The 14,034-nt window shown below is 35.9% G+C and overlaps 1 protein-coding gene across 1 annotated transcript; it reads left to right on the forward strand.

The window, feature by feature from the left end:
- On the forward strand, window positions 5,029–9,359 carry LOC109225433 (2-alkenal reductase (NADP(+)-dependent)). Its single transcript, XM_019390096.1, has 5 exons — window positions 5,029–5,479; window positions 7,185–7,362; window positions 8,118–8,284; window positions 8,375–8,457; window positions 8,740–9,359. Exons 1-5 carry the CDS (start codon window positions 5,204–5,206, stop codon window positions 9,116–9,118), a joined length of 1,083 nt encoding a protein of 360 aa, XP_019245641.1. The 5' UTR covers window positions 5,029–5,203; the 3' UTR covers window positions 9,119–9,359.

Here is a 14,034-nt window from a genome sequence, read left to right on the forward strand (position 1 = left end):
AGTTCAATTGCTTATGCCTAGTGTAGTTGTGTAAGGAACAAGAATATCACAAATTTGCTATCTTGTGATCAATCTAAATTCTAAAACTACTTCAAAAAGGCCTTATTGCGGTATCTTTTCAATAATAACAATTTTTTTAATAATATAGAATTAACTAATAATAAAAAATTGGGGCCTTCAAATAAGGGGCGCCTAAAGCAATTGCTTTAGCTGCCTCCCCCTTGGGCTGGCACTGATATTGTATTACTAAAAGTGACGAAGTAATAAGTAATCCTCAATCTTTAACTAGAGGTTTCAAGTTCGAACCCAGAAAATGAAGTCACATTTAGTAGGAACGCTTTATCTCAAAAGTGAAACCTTTTGGCATGAATCCAGATTAATCTGGCCTCAAATCAGGCTACTGGACGGGAAACAAAAAAATGTGAAATCTGTACACAAATAGCAAATTAGGGTACCAGACGAGAAAAAAAAGTGGGATCTTTACACAAATAGCCAGACAAGTTTATTGTTTACTTTTCCTAATCGGTATACATAGATTATGCACTTATTACACGCAATTATACATATATTATTCATCCACCAACTATTTAGTTCAAGCGATTGGCTGAGCAACTATTTAGGTTAATTCTTCCAAAATTTTGGAATGTTGTGGTGCATCTTGGACCATTCGATATACAATGACAAAGACTGACAAAAAGAGGTAGTTAGATAAGTACCTAACTCCATCTATAACTACACATTTTCTCAATCCCAACCCACTCCCAACTTTCCAAAATCCCCCCAATTCACTTGCTTATGCCTAGTGTAACTCTTTAAAGAACAAGAATATCACAAATTTGCTATCTTGGGATCAATCTAAATTCTAAAACTACTTCAAAAAGGCCTTATTGAGGTATCTTTTTAATAATATAAAATTAACTAATAATAAAAAATTGGGGCCTTCAATTAGGGGGGCCTAAAGCAATTGCTTTAGCTGCCTCCCCCTTGGGCTGGCATTGATATTGTATCACAAAAAGTGATGCAGTAATAAATAATCCTCAATCTTTAACTAGAGGTTTCAAGTTCGAACCCAGAAAATGAAGTCATATTTAGTAGGAGCGCTTTATCTCAAAAGTGAAACTTTTTGGCATGAATCCAAATTAATCCAGCCTCAAATCAGGGTACTGGACGGGAAACAAAAAGATGTGAAATCTTTACACAAATAGCAAATTAGGGTACAAGACGAGAAAATAAATTTGGGAGCTTTATGTAACGACCCGGCTGGTCGTTTTCAGAGTAATAGCCTCGATCCCCTATTTACTGCTTCCCCCGTATCTTTTTCTGCTTATGTGACTTACCGGGAGGTTTGTTTTTGGTTTCAGAGTATTTTGAGACACTTAGTCCCTAAACGGAAGCTTAAGCCCTAGGATTTTGACCGTAGTCGGAACTGTGTGAAGACGACTCCGGAATGGAGTTCCTTCGATTTTCGTTGGGTGATTTTGGACTTAGGAGCATGTCCGGATTGTGTTTTGGAGGTCTGTACCCAATTTAGGCTTGAAATGGCGAAAGTCAAATTTTTGGAGATTTTGACCGGTAGTGGACTTTTTGATATCGGGGTCGGATTGGATTTCCGAAAGTTGAAGTAGGTTCGTGGTATCATTTACGATTTGTGTGCAAAATTTGAGGTCAACCGGACGTGGTTTTATAGGTTTCAGCATCGGTTGAAGAAATTTGAAGTTTCAAGTTCATTAAGTTGGAATGGAGTGTGATTCTTATTTTTGTTGTTGTTTGACGTGTTATGAGGGCTCGACTAAGTTCGTATGGTGTTTTAGGACTTGTTTGTATGTTTGGTTGAGGTGCCGGGGGCCTCTGGTGTGTTTCAGATGCTTGACGGATTGAGATTTGGACTTATGCAATTGCTAAAGTTTTCTGGTTCTGGTGTTTCCGCACCTGCGGTGGGGAGACCGCACGTACGGGATCGCACGTGCGGAGAGGCAAGCGCAGAAGCTGAAAAGGGAGGAGTTTCCAGGGGTCGCAGGTGCGAGGGAAATGCCGTATCTGTGATGCCCGCAGATGCCCTTAAGGACTCGCAGGAGCGGTGGAGAACCGCAGAAGTGAACCAATGTCCGCAGGCGCGCACTCGCAGGTGCGGCCCATTTAATCGCAGAAGCGGACCCAGCCTTTTAAGTCATTTCCGCACCTGCGATGGAGTTTCCGCAGGTGCCGCATCGCAGATGCGATTTTAGGCCCGCATATGCGAAATCGCTGGGCAGAAAAAGAGGATTTCGAGGGTTTTATCCTATTTTGAATTTTGGGACTATGGGAGCTCGGATTTGGGTGATATTTTGAGAGATTTTCAGAGGAAGCTTTTGGGTAATGATTCCTAACTCCCTTATGGTTATATTTCACTAATCTATAGTTGATTTCTTCATTAATTAAGGAATTTGGGTGAGAAATTTGGGGAAAAAGGTTGGAAGTTCTTCAACTAAGTTTTTGAGATTTGATTGGGACTTTGATATCGGATTTGGAAAATTTTGGTGCGAGTGAACTCGTGAGTGAATGGGTGTTCATATTTTGTGACTTTTACCCGATTCCGAGACGTGGGCCGGGGAGACTTTTAGGGCGATTTTCGAATTTCTTTTTAAAGTCTTGATTTCATAATTAGATTCGTCTATTATAGTTGTATTTATGAAATATAATTGCTTTTGGCTAGATTTAGGTCATTTGGAGTCGGATATTCGTGGAAAAGGCATTGTTACAGACTGATTGAGCTTGGTTCGAGGTAAGTGGTTTGCCTAACCTTGTGTGGGGGAAACTCCCCTTAGAATTTGGTACTGTTGTGATACGTGAGCGCCGTGTATGTGAAGTGACGAGTGCGTACACGGGCTATTTGTTTTAAAACTCTATTTTTCACTGCGTAATAATTTGTTTCACTTTAATTGAGTTATACTAGCATGTGTAATTATCCTGTTTAGCCTAGAATAACATGTCTACGTGTCTTAAATGCTTATCTGAACTCTGTGCAACATGCTTAGTGGAATTCCTGCTTCTTCCTTGACTTGTACTTAGTCTATACTGTAGGATTTCGTGTTGTAGCTGTTATTTCCACTGTTGAGCTGTGTATTTAATTTGGGACTATGGAATGGTATTCTGGGAGATCCCCCTGCATATTTACTTTGGGACTACGGGACGGTATCCTGGGAGATCCCCCTGCATATTTACTTTAGGACCACGGGACAGTATCCCGGGAGATCCCCCTGCATATTTACTTTGGGACTACGGAACGGTATTCCGGGAGATCCCCCTGCACATTAATATTTGGGACTACGAGACGGTATCTCGGGAGATCCCCTGTTGATATTTCTGTGTATTGTACTGTTATCTTTCTGTGATTTCCTTCTGGTTAAAAATTTCAAACTTTTATTTCTACTGCGATATTTTTGTTCCGTCTTATATATATATATATATATATATATATATATATATATAAAAGAGTAGAAGGCCCTGACCTGACCTCATCACTACTCGACCAAGGTTAGGCTTCACTTACTGGGTACCGTTGTGGTGTACTCATGCTACTTTTCTGTACATGTTTTCGTGTGCAGATCCAGGTACCTCCTACCAGCCTCGCTTTTAGTTGTATAATTGCTGTTGTTCCGGAGACTTCAAGGTACATCTGCCCGCATCCGCAGATCTCAGAATCCCCTTCTATCCCTTCTTATGTTGTTCCTCTTTTACTTCTTCAAGTACTGATGTATAGAACAGTTAGACAAACATCTTAGAAGCTTGTGACTTACGGTGTTCCGTGTCTTGGGAGATTTTGTGCATATTCGAGAGTGGTTATTGTATATGCCGAGCGACACTTATATCAGTTGTTAAATTATCTGGTGTAGTTAGTTGTTAAACTTCATGTTTTCTTTTCATTATTCCTCAATGTTAGGCTTACCTAGTCGTAGAGACTAGGTGCCGTCACGACATCTCACGGAGGGAGGATTTGGGTCGTGACACTTTACACAAATAGCCGGACAAATTTATTGTTTACTTTTCCTAATCAGTATCACAGATTATGCACTTATTATACGCAATTATACATATATTATTCATCCACCAACTATTTAGTTCAAGCGATTGGCTGAGCAACTATTTAGGTTAATTCTTCCAAAAATTTAGAATATTGTGGTACATCTTAGACCGTTCAATATACAATAACTAAGACAGACAAAAAGAGGTAGTTAGGTAAGTACCTAACTCCAGCTATAACTACACATTTTCTCAATCCCAACCCACTCCCAACTTTTCAAAATTCCCCCAATTCACTTGTTTATGCCTAGTGTAGCTGTGTAAGGAACAAGAATATCACAAATTTGCTATCTTGGGATCAATCTAAATTTTAAAACTACTTCAAAAAGGCCTTATTGAGGTATCTTTTTAATAATAATAATTTTTTTATTGATATAAAATTAACTAATAATGAAAAATTGGGGCCTTCAATTAGGGGAACCTAAAGCAATTGCTTTAGCTGCCTCCCCCTTGGGTTGGCATTGATATTGTATCACAAAAAGTGATGAAGTAATAAGTACACCTCAATCTTTAACTAGAGGTTTCAAGTTCAAACCCATAAAATGAAGTCACATTTAGTAGGAGCGCTTTATCTCAAAAGTGAAACTTTTTGGCATGAATCCACATTAATCCAGCCTCAAATCAGGGTACTGGACGGGGAACAAAAAATGTGAAATCTTTACACAGATAGCAAATTCGGGTACCACACGAGAAAAAAAATGTGGGATCTTTACACAAATAGCCGGATAAATTTATTGTTTATTTTTTCTAGTCTGTATATATAGACTATGCACTTATTATACACAATTATACATATATTATTCATCCGCCAACTATTTAGTTTAAGCAATTAGGTGAGCAACTATTTAGGTAAATTCTTTCAAAAATTTGGAATGTTGTGGTACATGTTGCACCATTCAATATACAATGAATACAAGAGACAAAAAGTGATAGTTTGGTAAGTACCTAACTCCAGCTATAACTACACATTTTCTCAATTCCAACCCACCCCAACTTTCCAAAATCCCCCAAGTTCACTTCCTTGTGCCTAATTTAGCTGTGCAAGGAACAACAATATCACAAATTTGCTATCTTGGGATTAATCTAAATTCTAAAACCACTACAAAAAGACCTTATTTGAGTACATTATCTGTAGTTGTAAAACATGGAGAAAAAAGCAGGAAAAGAAGAAGCAGAAGCAGTTGAGCTACTAGGAAAAACAGTGGAGAACAAGCAAATCATATTCAAAGGATACATAGAAGGAATACCAAAGGAAACTGACATGGAGTTGAGAATTGGAAAAAAGTTGAAGCTAGAGAAAGTCCCAAGAGGGTCAGGTGGTTTATTGGTCAAGAATTTGTATTTATCTTGTGACCCTTTTATGCGTGGACGAATGCGCAATTTCACTGGATCTTATATTCCTCCTTTCGTTCCTGGAGAGGTAATTAACTCACAATTTAACTTATATACATCGATAGCGACAGTGTAATTTAACTTGCTTTAGCAAGTCGCCCGCCTTATTTTCTATGTTGTTGATTCCACTTTCTATGTGCAGTTACTTGTAATTATCTTTTAGGTGACATGACGTTGACAAATTGCTAACTACTGTACTATATCTTATAACTTGCTTTACAACAACTGCTATGCGTCAAAAAAAGGTAGGCCGGTGCACTAAGCTCCCTCTGTGCGCGGGGTCCGGGGAAGGACCGGACCACAAGGGTCTATTGTATGTAGCATTACCCTAGCCTTACCTTAGCGGCTTTCTTGATTGCCTCTACGTCGGGCAAATTTGGTTAATATTTTTAATGTCCGTATCCGTGATAATCTCATTTCTTTCGATGGAGAGGGGGTCCACCTTCTTCTATTTTTACACCTAGGATTCGACTTGTATCATGGATACTAATAGGAATTCAACCATTATGGCAAGGAAAAGTTTGATTCAGAGGGAGAAGAAGAAGCAAAAGTTGGACATTTCTGTAAGAGGCTGTTTCTACGGCTCGAAACCGTGACTTTCTAGTCACGTGACAACAACTTTACCAGTCACCCCAAGGCTCCCCTTCAACAACTCAATCCCAAGTAAATTGATGTTTGCTATATGAATGAATACTCACAATCCATGTCGCTCCATTTAAGCCCGTTTTGGTCCATTATTATAAAAGATTAGTTTTTCTAGCACCGGAAGTTCTCTACATTTTGTAGTGGCATTGGAGGCATCTTGTTAATTGATTTAATTGGAATATTTTGGTTGTGTTTAATGTTACTTATTTTATAAGTTGTAGTGACCTCCCTTTTTTTTTGGCTGTAATTATTAAGATCCTTCTATCTCTTAACTTAACCAATCCTCAATGTCAAACTAGTTGAGGTCGGCTGCATGAATACATTATGTTTAGAGGAGTCATGTTAATTTAAGTATTTTTACGCAACCCTCCTTCTTTATCCGGATTTTGAGATTGGCTATGCTCGTTATCTAATATTTGGAATAACACCAATTTCTGCAAAAATTCTCCTGTCCTTAAATTGTGTTTATTATTGGTTCAATAGTGGTGCGGTTGGGCCTATTTGAGTCTTTATAGTCTCCATTGTCATCACAATTTCTTTGGTTCTGAAAAGGTGAAAAGGCTTTGTGTTTCCAGTGAAAGTAGATGCTTAGTGTACTCATGCTTAATTGCTCATACAATCTTTTCTAAGTTCAATTATGTTTATCTAACGGATAGATTTGATGGTGGCAAATTGAGTCTTTATTTTCTTGAACATTGCCGTAGCATCATAGTTCCTTTGTTTCAGGAAAAGAAAACTACGTATTATATTTATATGCTATCCGTGTCATAAGTTAAATACAATTGTCCAACAGATATATTTGATGGTGGCAAACTACAAATCGCAGAACAATAAAACTGCTCTTTTTGAAAACATCATATGCTGCCGGTGCATAAAAAGCAAATCTAATGAATTCCCTCTGGCTAATCCTTACATGCACCGAACATGAAGCAACAAAAAAACCAGTTGTAGCAGCTGGATTTATAGTTGAACTTTGATGTAGTACAAAGATCACAATGCTAGTATTTGACATTTAGGAGACATTTTTAACTATCTTGTCTTGGCCATAAATTTATTGCAATGAGGCTTAACTATAAACGTTTGGAAAGGTAATTGAAGGATTTGGTGTGTCCAAAGTTTTAGACTCAGATAATCCAGACTTCAAGCCAGGTGATATAATCTCAGGGTTCACTGGTTGGGAAGAGTACAGCTTAATTTACAAAACCGAGCAGCTGAGGAAAATTCAGGCTGATGATATACCTCTCTCATATCATGTCGGTCTTCTTGGTAGGTTAATCTTAACCTAAAGTCTCTTAACTTTTTATTAGCACCATAGCATCCATACTTTTAGTTTTTGTTTTTTCCTATTAGCCTTGTGCAAGCTTGTTTTCACCTCTTTAGCATCAGTTTTGTTTATCACCAAACTAGTATTTGTTGAGTTCAATCAGTGAACTTAACAAATTATAAATGATTTATATATTTCCTTATCGGAATTAATCGAATCTGAAGTATATGCAGTTTTTACTTTTCTGCAACAAAATTTCTTGATCTGCACTGGTCCATCACTGCAAAGTTACTTATCAAAAAATAAATAATTGAAAAGAAAAAAAACCGTCGTATAGTTACTTCCTCTTTTATGTGATTTTAAGACCTTGCATCTCTCAAGTTGAATGCTGGTTATGGAACTCTCTTTCCATTTTGTGTTTCATGATTGCTTTACTTCTTTAGCATTTAGAGGTCTTAGACATTGTCTTTTAAGTTATATTACTCTGAAACATTTTCTTCAATATGCTAGATCCCACCCCAAGTCCCTGAAATCAGGAGCGCAAAAGTGGCCCTTTTCCACTATGCTCTCTTGGTGATCGAATTATTCTGTCACCTTACCCTGCTATTTTAAGTTTGCTATTACTAAAAATCTTTAGCTAATTTTAAGCCGATCTACATTTGTTGTCCGTTATGGCAATTGTTAGACATGATTTTCCAGTTATTTTTCAATATCTGGTCGCTTCTTCAAGAGTCTGATGAATGTGGACTTTATCCAGGCATGCCGGGTTTTACAGCGTATGCTGGATTTTATGAGGTTTGCACACCTAAAAAAGGGGAATATGTTTTTGTATCTGCTGCATCAGGAGCAGTTGGCCAGCTTGTTGGCCAACTAGCTAAATTACATGGATGCTATGTTGTAGGAAGTGCCGGGTCAAAACAAAAGGCAAGTCTCTTGCCGCAGATTGTAAGGTCTCTTAACAATTGCATTGTTAGTTTCATGTTATTGACTGCAAATTCAACCTCATACTATTAGGTTGACATATTAAAAGATAAGCTTGGATTCGATGGAGCATTCAACTACAAGGAAGAAGCAGACCTTGATAAAGCTCTTAAAAGGTGAGGAAAATGTCTAAACAAACTTTAAATGTCGGAAAGTGGAATAACTTAGAGCCAGAGGCGGATAAAGGGCTGATTTTGTGAGCTCAAATGGATTATCATTTTCTTGTTGAACTATACAAATGCCCAAAAAAAGTATACACATATAATAAGATCACACTCATTCTGAACCCACTTAATCTAATCCTGGATTTGCCTCTGCTTAGAGCATTATAAAGATGAATAGAGTCCATTTTCATATTAACAATCAAATCTAACTCTTGTTTTAACTTTGCTTGATAGACACTTTCCCGAGGGCATCGACATTTACTTTGACAACATAGGTGGATCCATGCTAGATGCGGCATTGATCAACATGAGGATTAACGGCCGAATTGCCATCTGTGGGATGGTATCTCAGCAAAGTCTTTCTGATCCGCAAGGGATACACAACTTGATTCAACTCATCACGAAGCGTGTTAAGATGCAGGGCTTTCTCCAAAGTGATTATCTTCATTTGTTTCCGCGCTTTCTTGAAGATGTTACTAGTTTGTGCAAGCAGGGAAAGATTACATATTTAGAAGACATGAATGAAGGCCTTGAGAGTGGTCCATCTGCTTTTGTTGGGCTATTTTCTGGAAAGAACATAGGTAAACAGGTCATCCGCGTGGCGCACGATTGACCTTAATCAGACCCCTCATTTGTTCTAGAGAGATAAAGATATTACTGCTACCTCCGAGCTTGACAATCTTGTGTTCCATTCTTTATTTAACAACTAAATAAAGGAACCAGGTTGTTTAGATCTTTCTACTAGTCTTTTTTATCAGGCAAGTCTTTTGTTCATCTTTTTTTTTGTATGTTCTTCAGAAATATGTTAAGATTTAAGATTGCATTTATAAAAAGATACTATTATTTTTCTTGTATCATTGGCATATTTGATGATTACAATAACAACTTTTTTGGTATCGATGCATGAGAGTTCATGGCATAGTCCAAGGACGCTTGGAATTTTTATGCACATGAGCCACCTGGCAAGAATACGACTACCATTATCACGTTCTAACATATATCCAATAAAGTGGAAATCGCTGGTTAGGTTGGTCTGACCAAGAAATGCATGGAATTTTGGCACTTGCTTGCGACGAGAAGATGTGTAGCACCCTTGTCCTGCGCGATTTGATCTTTCTGCCATGTTAGTTGGCAATCAATGATATAGCCTTGAGCAAGTATTAAAGGAGAACAAGGAAAAAAGCAAGTGGTATACTATATATATTTAATTGGAAATCGTGTAACAAAATTATTTTTCTTATATTTTAAAACAAAAAAGTGATTCAACTATTGAAAATGGTGAACAAAAGTATACTCTTAGTTGGAAAATATAATTTTGGTAACAATTTAATGACATGGCACATGACCCGTCTTACATGAAAAAAAAAAAAAAAAAGATCGCTTCGTACTCTTGACAATTCATGTTTCTGAGAAATTGGTCATACATTAATCATTTTTTTTTTTTTTGGTAAATAGTGACTTTCTATTCATTCAAAAAAAAAAAAAAAAAACAGCTTTACAAATCAGGTAGATGCTGACCATCTATGTCTCTATCTTCTAATTACACTAAGTCTGATGCTTTAATGACATCTCTACTGTGTTGCTATTTACATCATCTTAAAGCTTTATCTAGCCTAGGAAAGAAACAAAAAGAGGCATTTTGCATATTTCAAAACCTATGAGCCTAATGGAAAATAGTCTAATTCTTGCAGTGCTCCTTGCCAGCTCTTGATTGTCCTCCCTCTAGTATGTATGTGCATTACAATCTCTCTGCAGATACTGTTCTCTTTGAGTACTCCCCCTTAAAATCTAATCACATTCCTTTCCCTTCAGATTGTGTATACCAGCATACCAAATACACATGTAACAATTGCCCAGTGACCAGATTTCTTTTTTGCAGCCCTATTGATCCATTGAACCTCCTCCTGACAAGCCTGAATAGGTCTAGAATGGCCTAGCCATTTGAGCAGCCTGGTCCATATTTCTCTTACTATTGGACAGTCAAAAAATAGGTGATCAAATAGTTCATCAGATTGCTTACAGAAAACACAATTCTGAGACACTTGAACTCCAAATTTGATGAGTCTATCCACTGTTGCTAATCTTCTCTGTAGTGCCAGCCATAGTATGAATTTATACCTAGGATGTAGATGAGGTTGCATAGTGATACTCTTCCAAGGTACCTTTTGTAGTTAAGGAAATTGCATATGGTATAACTTGCTTATGCTGAACTTCCCTCCCTTTTGTATTTGAACAAGTCTGTTAATCAGATCCCCCTGAATTCCTTGTAATTCAAGAACAAGGTTTCTTGTCTCCATTATCTTTCTGACCACCCAAGCAGCATTCTTGGGTATTGGACTGCTCTCCACTGTCCTGTTCCTTATATAGGTGTGAACCCATCGGATCCATAAACTATCCTTCTTCATTGTAATTCCCCACAGATATTTTGCAATTACTGCTTTGTTCCAGTAGTACATGTTAATTACATTTAGTCCATCTGCAGCTTGTGGCCAGCATACTCTGTCCCAAGCAACTAGTGCTTTCTTGGTGATAGTTGTTGTACCAGACCATAAGAATGATCTATATATGGCTTCAATCATCTTCTTACGCAGCAGAAAGATTTGACCCCAGTATGATTGTACCCCAAACAAGACTGATTTAATTAATTGGAGCCTACCAGCATATGAAAGTAATTTTGCTGTCCAACAGTTGATCTTCTGTATAATCTTCTCTACTAATGGCCAACATTGGATAATAGACAGCTTCTTGGATGCTAATGGTACACGTAGGTACCTAAATGGCATAGTACCTTCAGTGTACCCCAATTCTTGCATAATGTCTTTTTTTGTGCTGTCTGAAATACCTGCTACGTATATGGAGCTTTTTTCTGCATTTGCCTGGAGGCCAGATGAGCTTGAGAACTTCAGAAATGTCTGCTGCAGTAATCTGATAGATGTAATGTCAGCTTTACAGCACATCAGTAGGTCATCAGCAAAACAAATGTGCATTGCTCTCAATTTCTTACATCTGGGATGGAATTTGAAGTTCCTATTCTTTGCCAGCTGTGCAAGTTCTCTCTGCAGATACTCCATGGCTATGACAAACAAGTACGGGGACATAGGGTCACCTTGTCGAATGCCTCTTCTTCCTTGAAATGGTTTTGTCAGTCCTCCATTCATGTTGAGGGAGTAGGTCACTGTGGTGATGCATTCCATTATCCAACTGACAAATTTATAAGGAAAACCAAGCTCTAGTAGCATTTTTTCAAGGAAGCTCCAATCTAAGGTATCATATGCTTTCCTGAGGTCAACTTTTAAAACACACCTTGGGGAGATCCCTTTCCTGTTATATCCTTTGAAAAGCTCATGAATAAATAAAATGTTGTCTGCAATGCTTCTTCCTTCAATGAGGTCTCCTATTACACTTTTTATTCTGTTGGTGAGTACTTTGGTTATTTAATCATGTTTCTTACTTGTTTCCTTGTACTGTTGTTTTTTCTCTTCATTTTTTGTTGGTATTTATTGGTAGAGATAAGCAAAACGGATGTAGCAATTGATAATGCAGTAATGGAGACTACAATGATTTGAAGATAGTAATCTATCTATATCTATCTATCTATCTATATTATTATAAAAGCACGTATGTTTCGTGCTAAATATTGAGTGACTAAAATATTCCTAAAATATTAATCGACTTTTATACCCTTAACTATTTATATTAGTTTTGACAATGGAAGGACACAACTGGAAATAGACACGTTAGGATGGAGAGGTGTAGCAGAATATGGACTCAATAGTGGAAGAAGTAGAATTATGAATGAATAAGAAAAAGTAAATCCTAAAACTAAATATTCTAAACTTTCCTCTAGCTTCCCTAAAATATTAATCGACTTTTATACCCTTAACTATTTATATTAGTTTTGACAATGGAAGGACACAACTGGAAATAGACACGTTAGGATGGAGAGGTGTAGCAGAATATGGACTTAATAGTGGAAGAAGTAGAATTATGAATGAATAAGAAAAAGTAAATCCTAAAACTAAATATTCTAAACTTTCCTCTAGCTAAATGTGGAACGACTACGTTAGAATTGAAGGAATTTGGTTCAATTGTATATAGCCAAATATTTTCAAAGTATTTAAATTAAAATAATAATTAGTTTATAAAATTGAAGAAAACTTTTTAGTTTTCGTTTGAATTCCAACATGTGAAAAACAAAGGTTCGACTAATTTTATTTTCTTAAAAAATTTTGAGTTTGTTATCCGAAACTAACAACACATTATTATTCAAAAGAATTTCTGTACATTTTATACTGTATTATATTACAAATCCAATGTACTTAAACGGTATTGTCTTTGATTTTATAGTTTTAGAAATCTGATTTTGACCCTCTTTTCCATGTTCCGGACATTAACTATTTTCTTTTTTATTAATAAGATAACAATATTAATAATTATAAGCTAACATAACTGTAGATCAAAGGAACGACTATAGGATCATATTACAATGCACGATCAAGACTAAATCACATTGGACCCAAAGAATTGAAATTTATTGGGATTAGGCTTTAATTATTTTTCAAATAAATTATTTCACATTGAATAAAATCGTAATACATTAAGACTGTCTAATATTTAATATTTTGAAGTAAACTAGCTAAACATTAAATTCTTTAAACTGAAGCTCTACTTCATATTAATTTACTAACGATGGTACTTAATTAGATACATTAATTAGTTCATTATATTACTCTAACACATAATACTATTAGAATATATATGCGATTGAAATTTTAATATCTATTATACAAAACGTGATACTTGACTTAAGATATTCGTGCAACGCACGAGCGTAGAGACTAGTACTATATCAAAAGCACGAAAGCCCGTAGTGAAATATTGTTCGTCTTTTTTACCCTTTAAAAATATATTTTACATTGGATAAAATTGTAAAATAAAAAAACTTACCCAATATTTAGGAGTTTGAAATCAAATAAGTTGTTTTCCAATATAATTTTCTGTTGGAGATATTTTCCTAATAAAGACACAAAATATTAAGAAATAAAAAATATAAATAAAAAAAAAGTAGGAGGAAAGTTTCTTTTTCCAGCAAGAAACTTCACGATTTGTGTTATTTTTTTTGTTCTTTGCCCTTATATTTAATCATACGAGACCAATTTTATTTCTTTATTTTCCTTTCATATGAACAATTTGGTGTTGTTAAATTTAAATCAAAGTTTGGTTGTTAAACCTTTTTTTTCTACGCTTAAAATTAACTACGACATGCTACAAAGAATATCTACCATTAGGTTTTGAAATAATAATTATTATTGGAAAAAAATAGTACTGATTTATTTGCGAAATTTTTTAATTATCATTTGTTAAGAAGGAAATAGAACCTAGCAATATCATTTAAATTTGATGCATATTTCCCGTTAAATAGATGAAAAAGACTTTGTTTTTTTGGTAAAAATGAAACTAATAATATTATTAAGAAAATTGGTTACATAATTTACTAAAAATAAGAATTAGCTCGAAATTCATCTGGTA

This window comes from Nicotiana attenuata, chromosome 5 (assembly GCF_001879085.1).
Source record: "Nicotiana attenuata strain UT chromosome 5, NIATTr2, whole genome shotgun sequence".
In the NCBI taxonomy this organism is placed as follows: Eukaryota; Viridiplantae; Streptophyta; class Magnoliopsida; order Solanales; family Solanaceae; genus Nicotiana; species Nicotiana attenuata.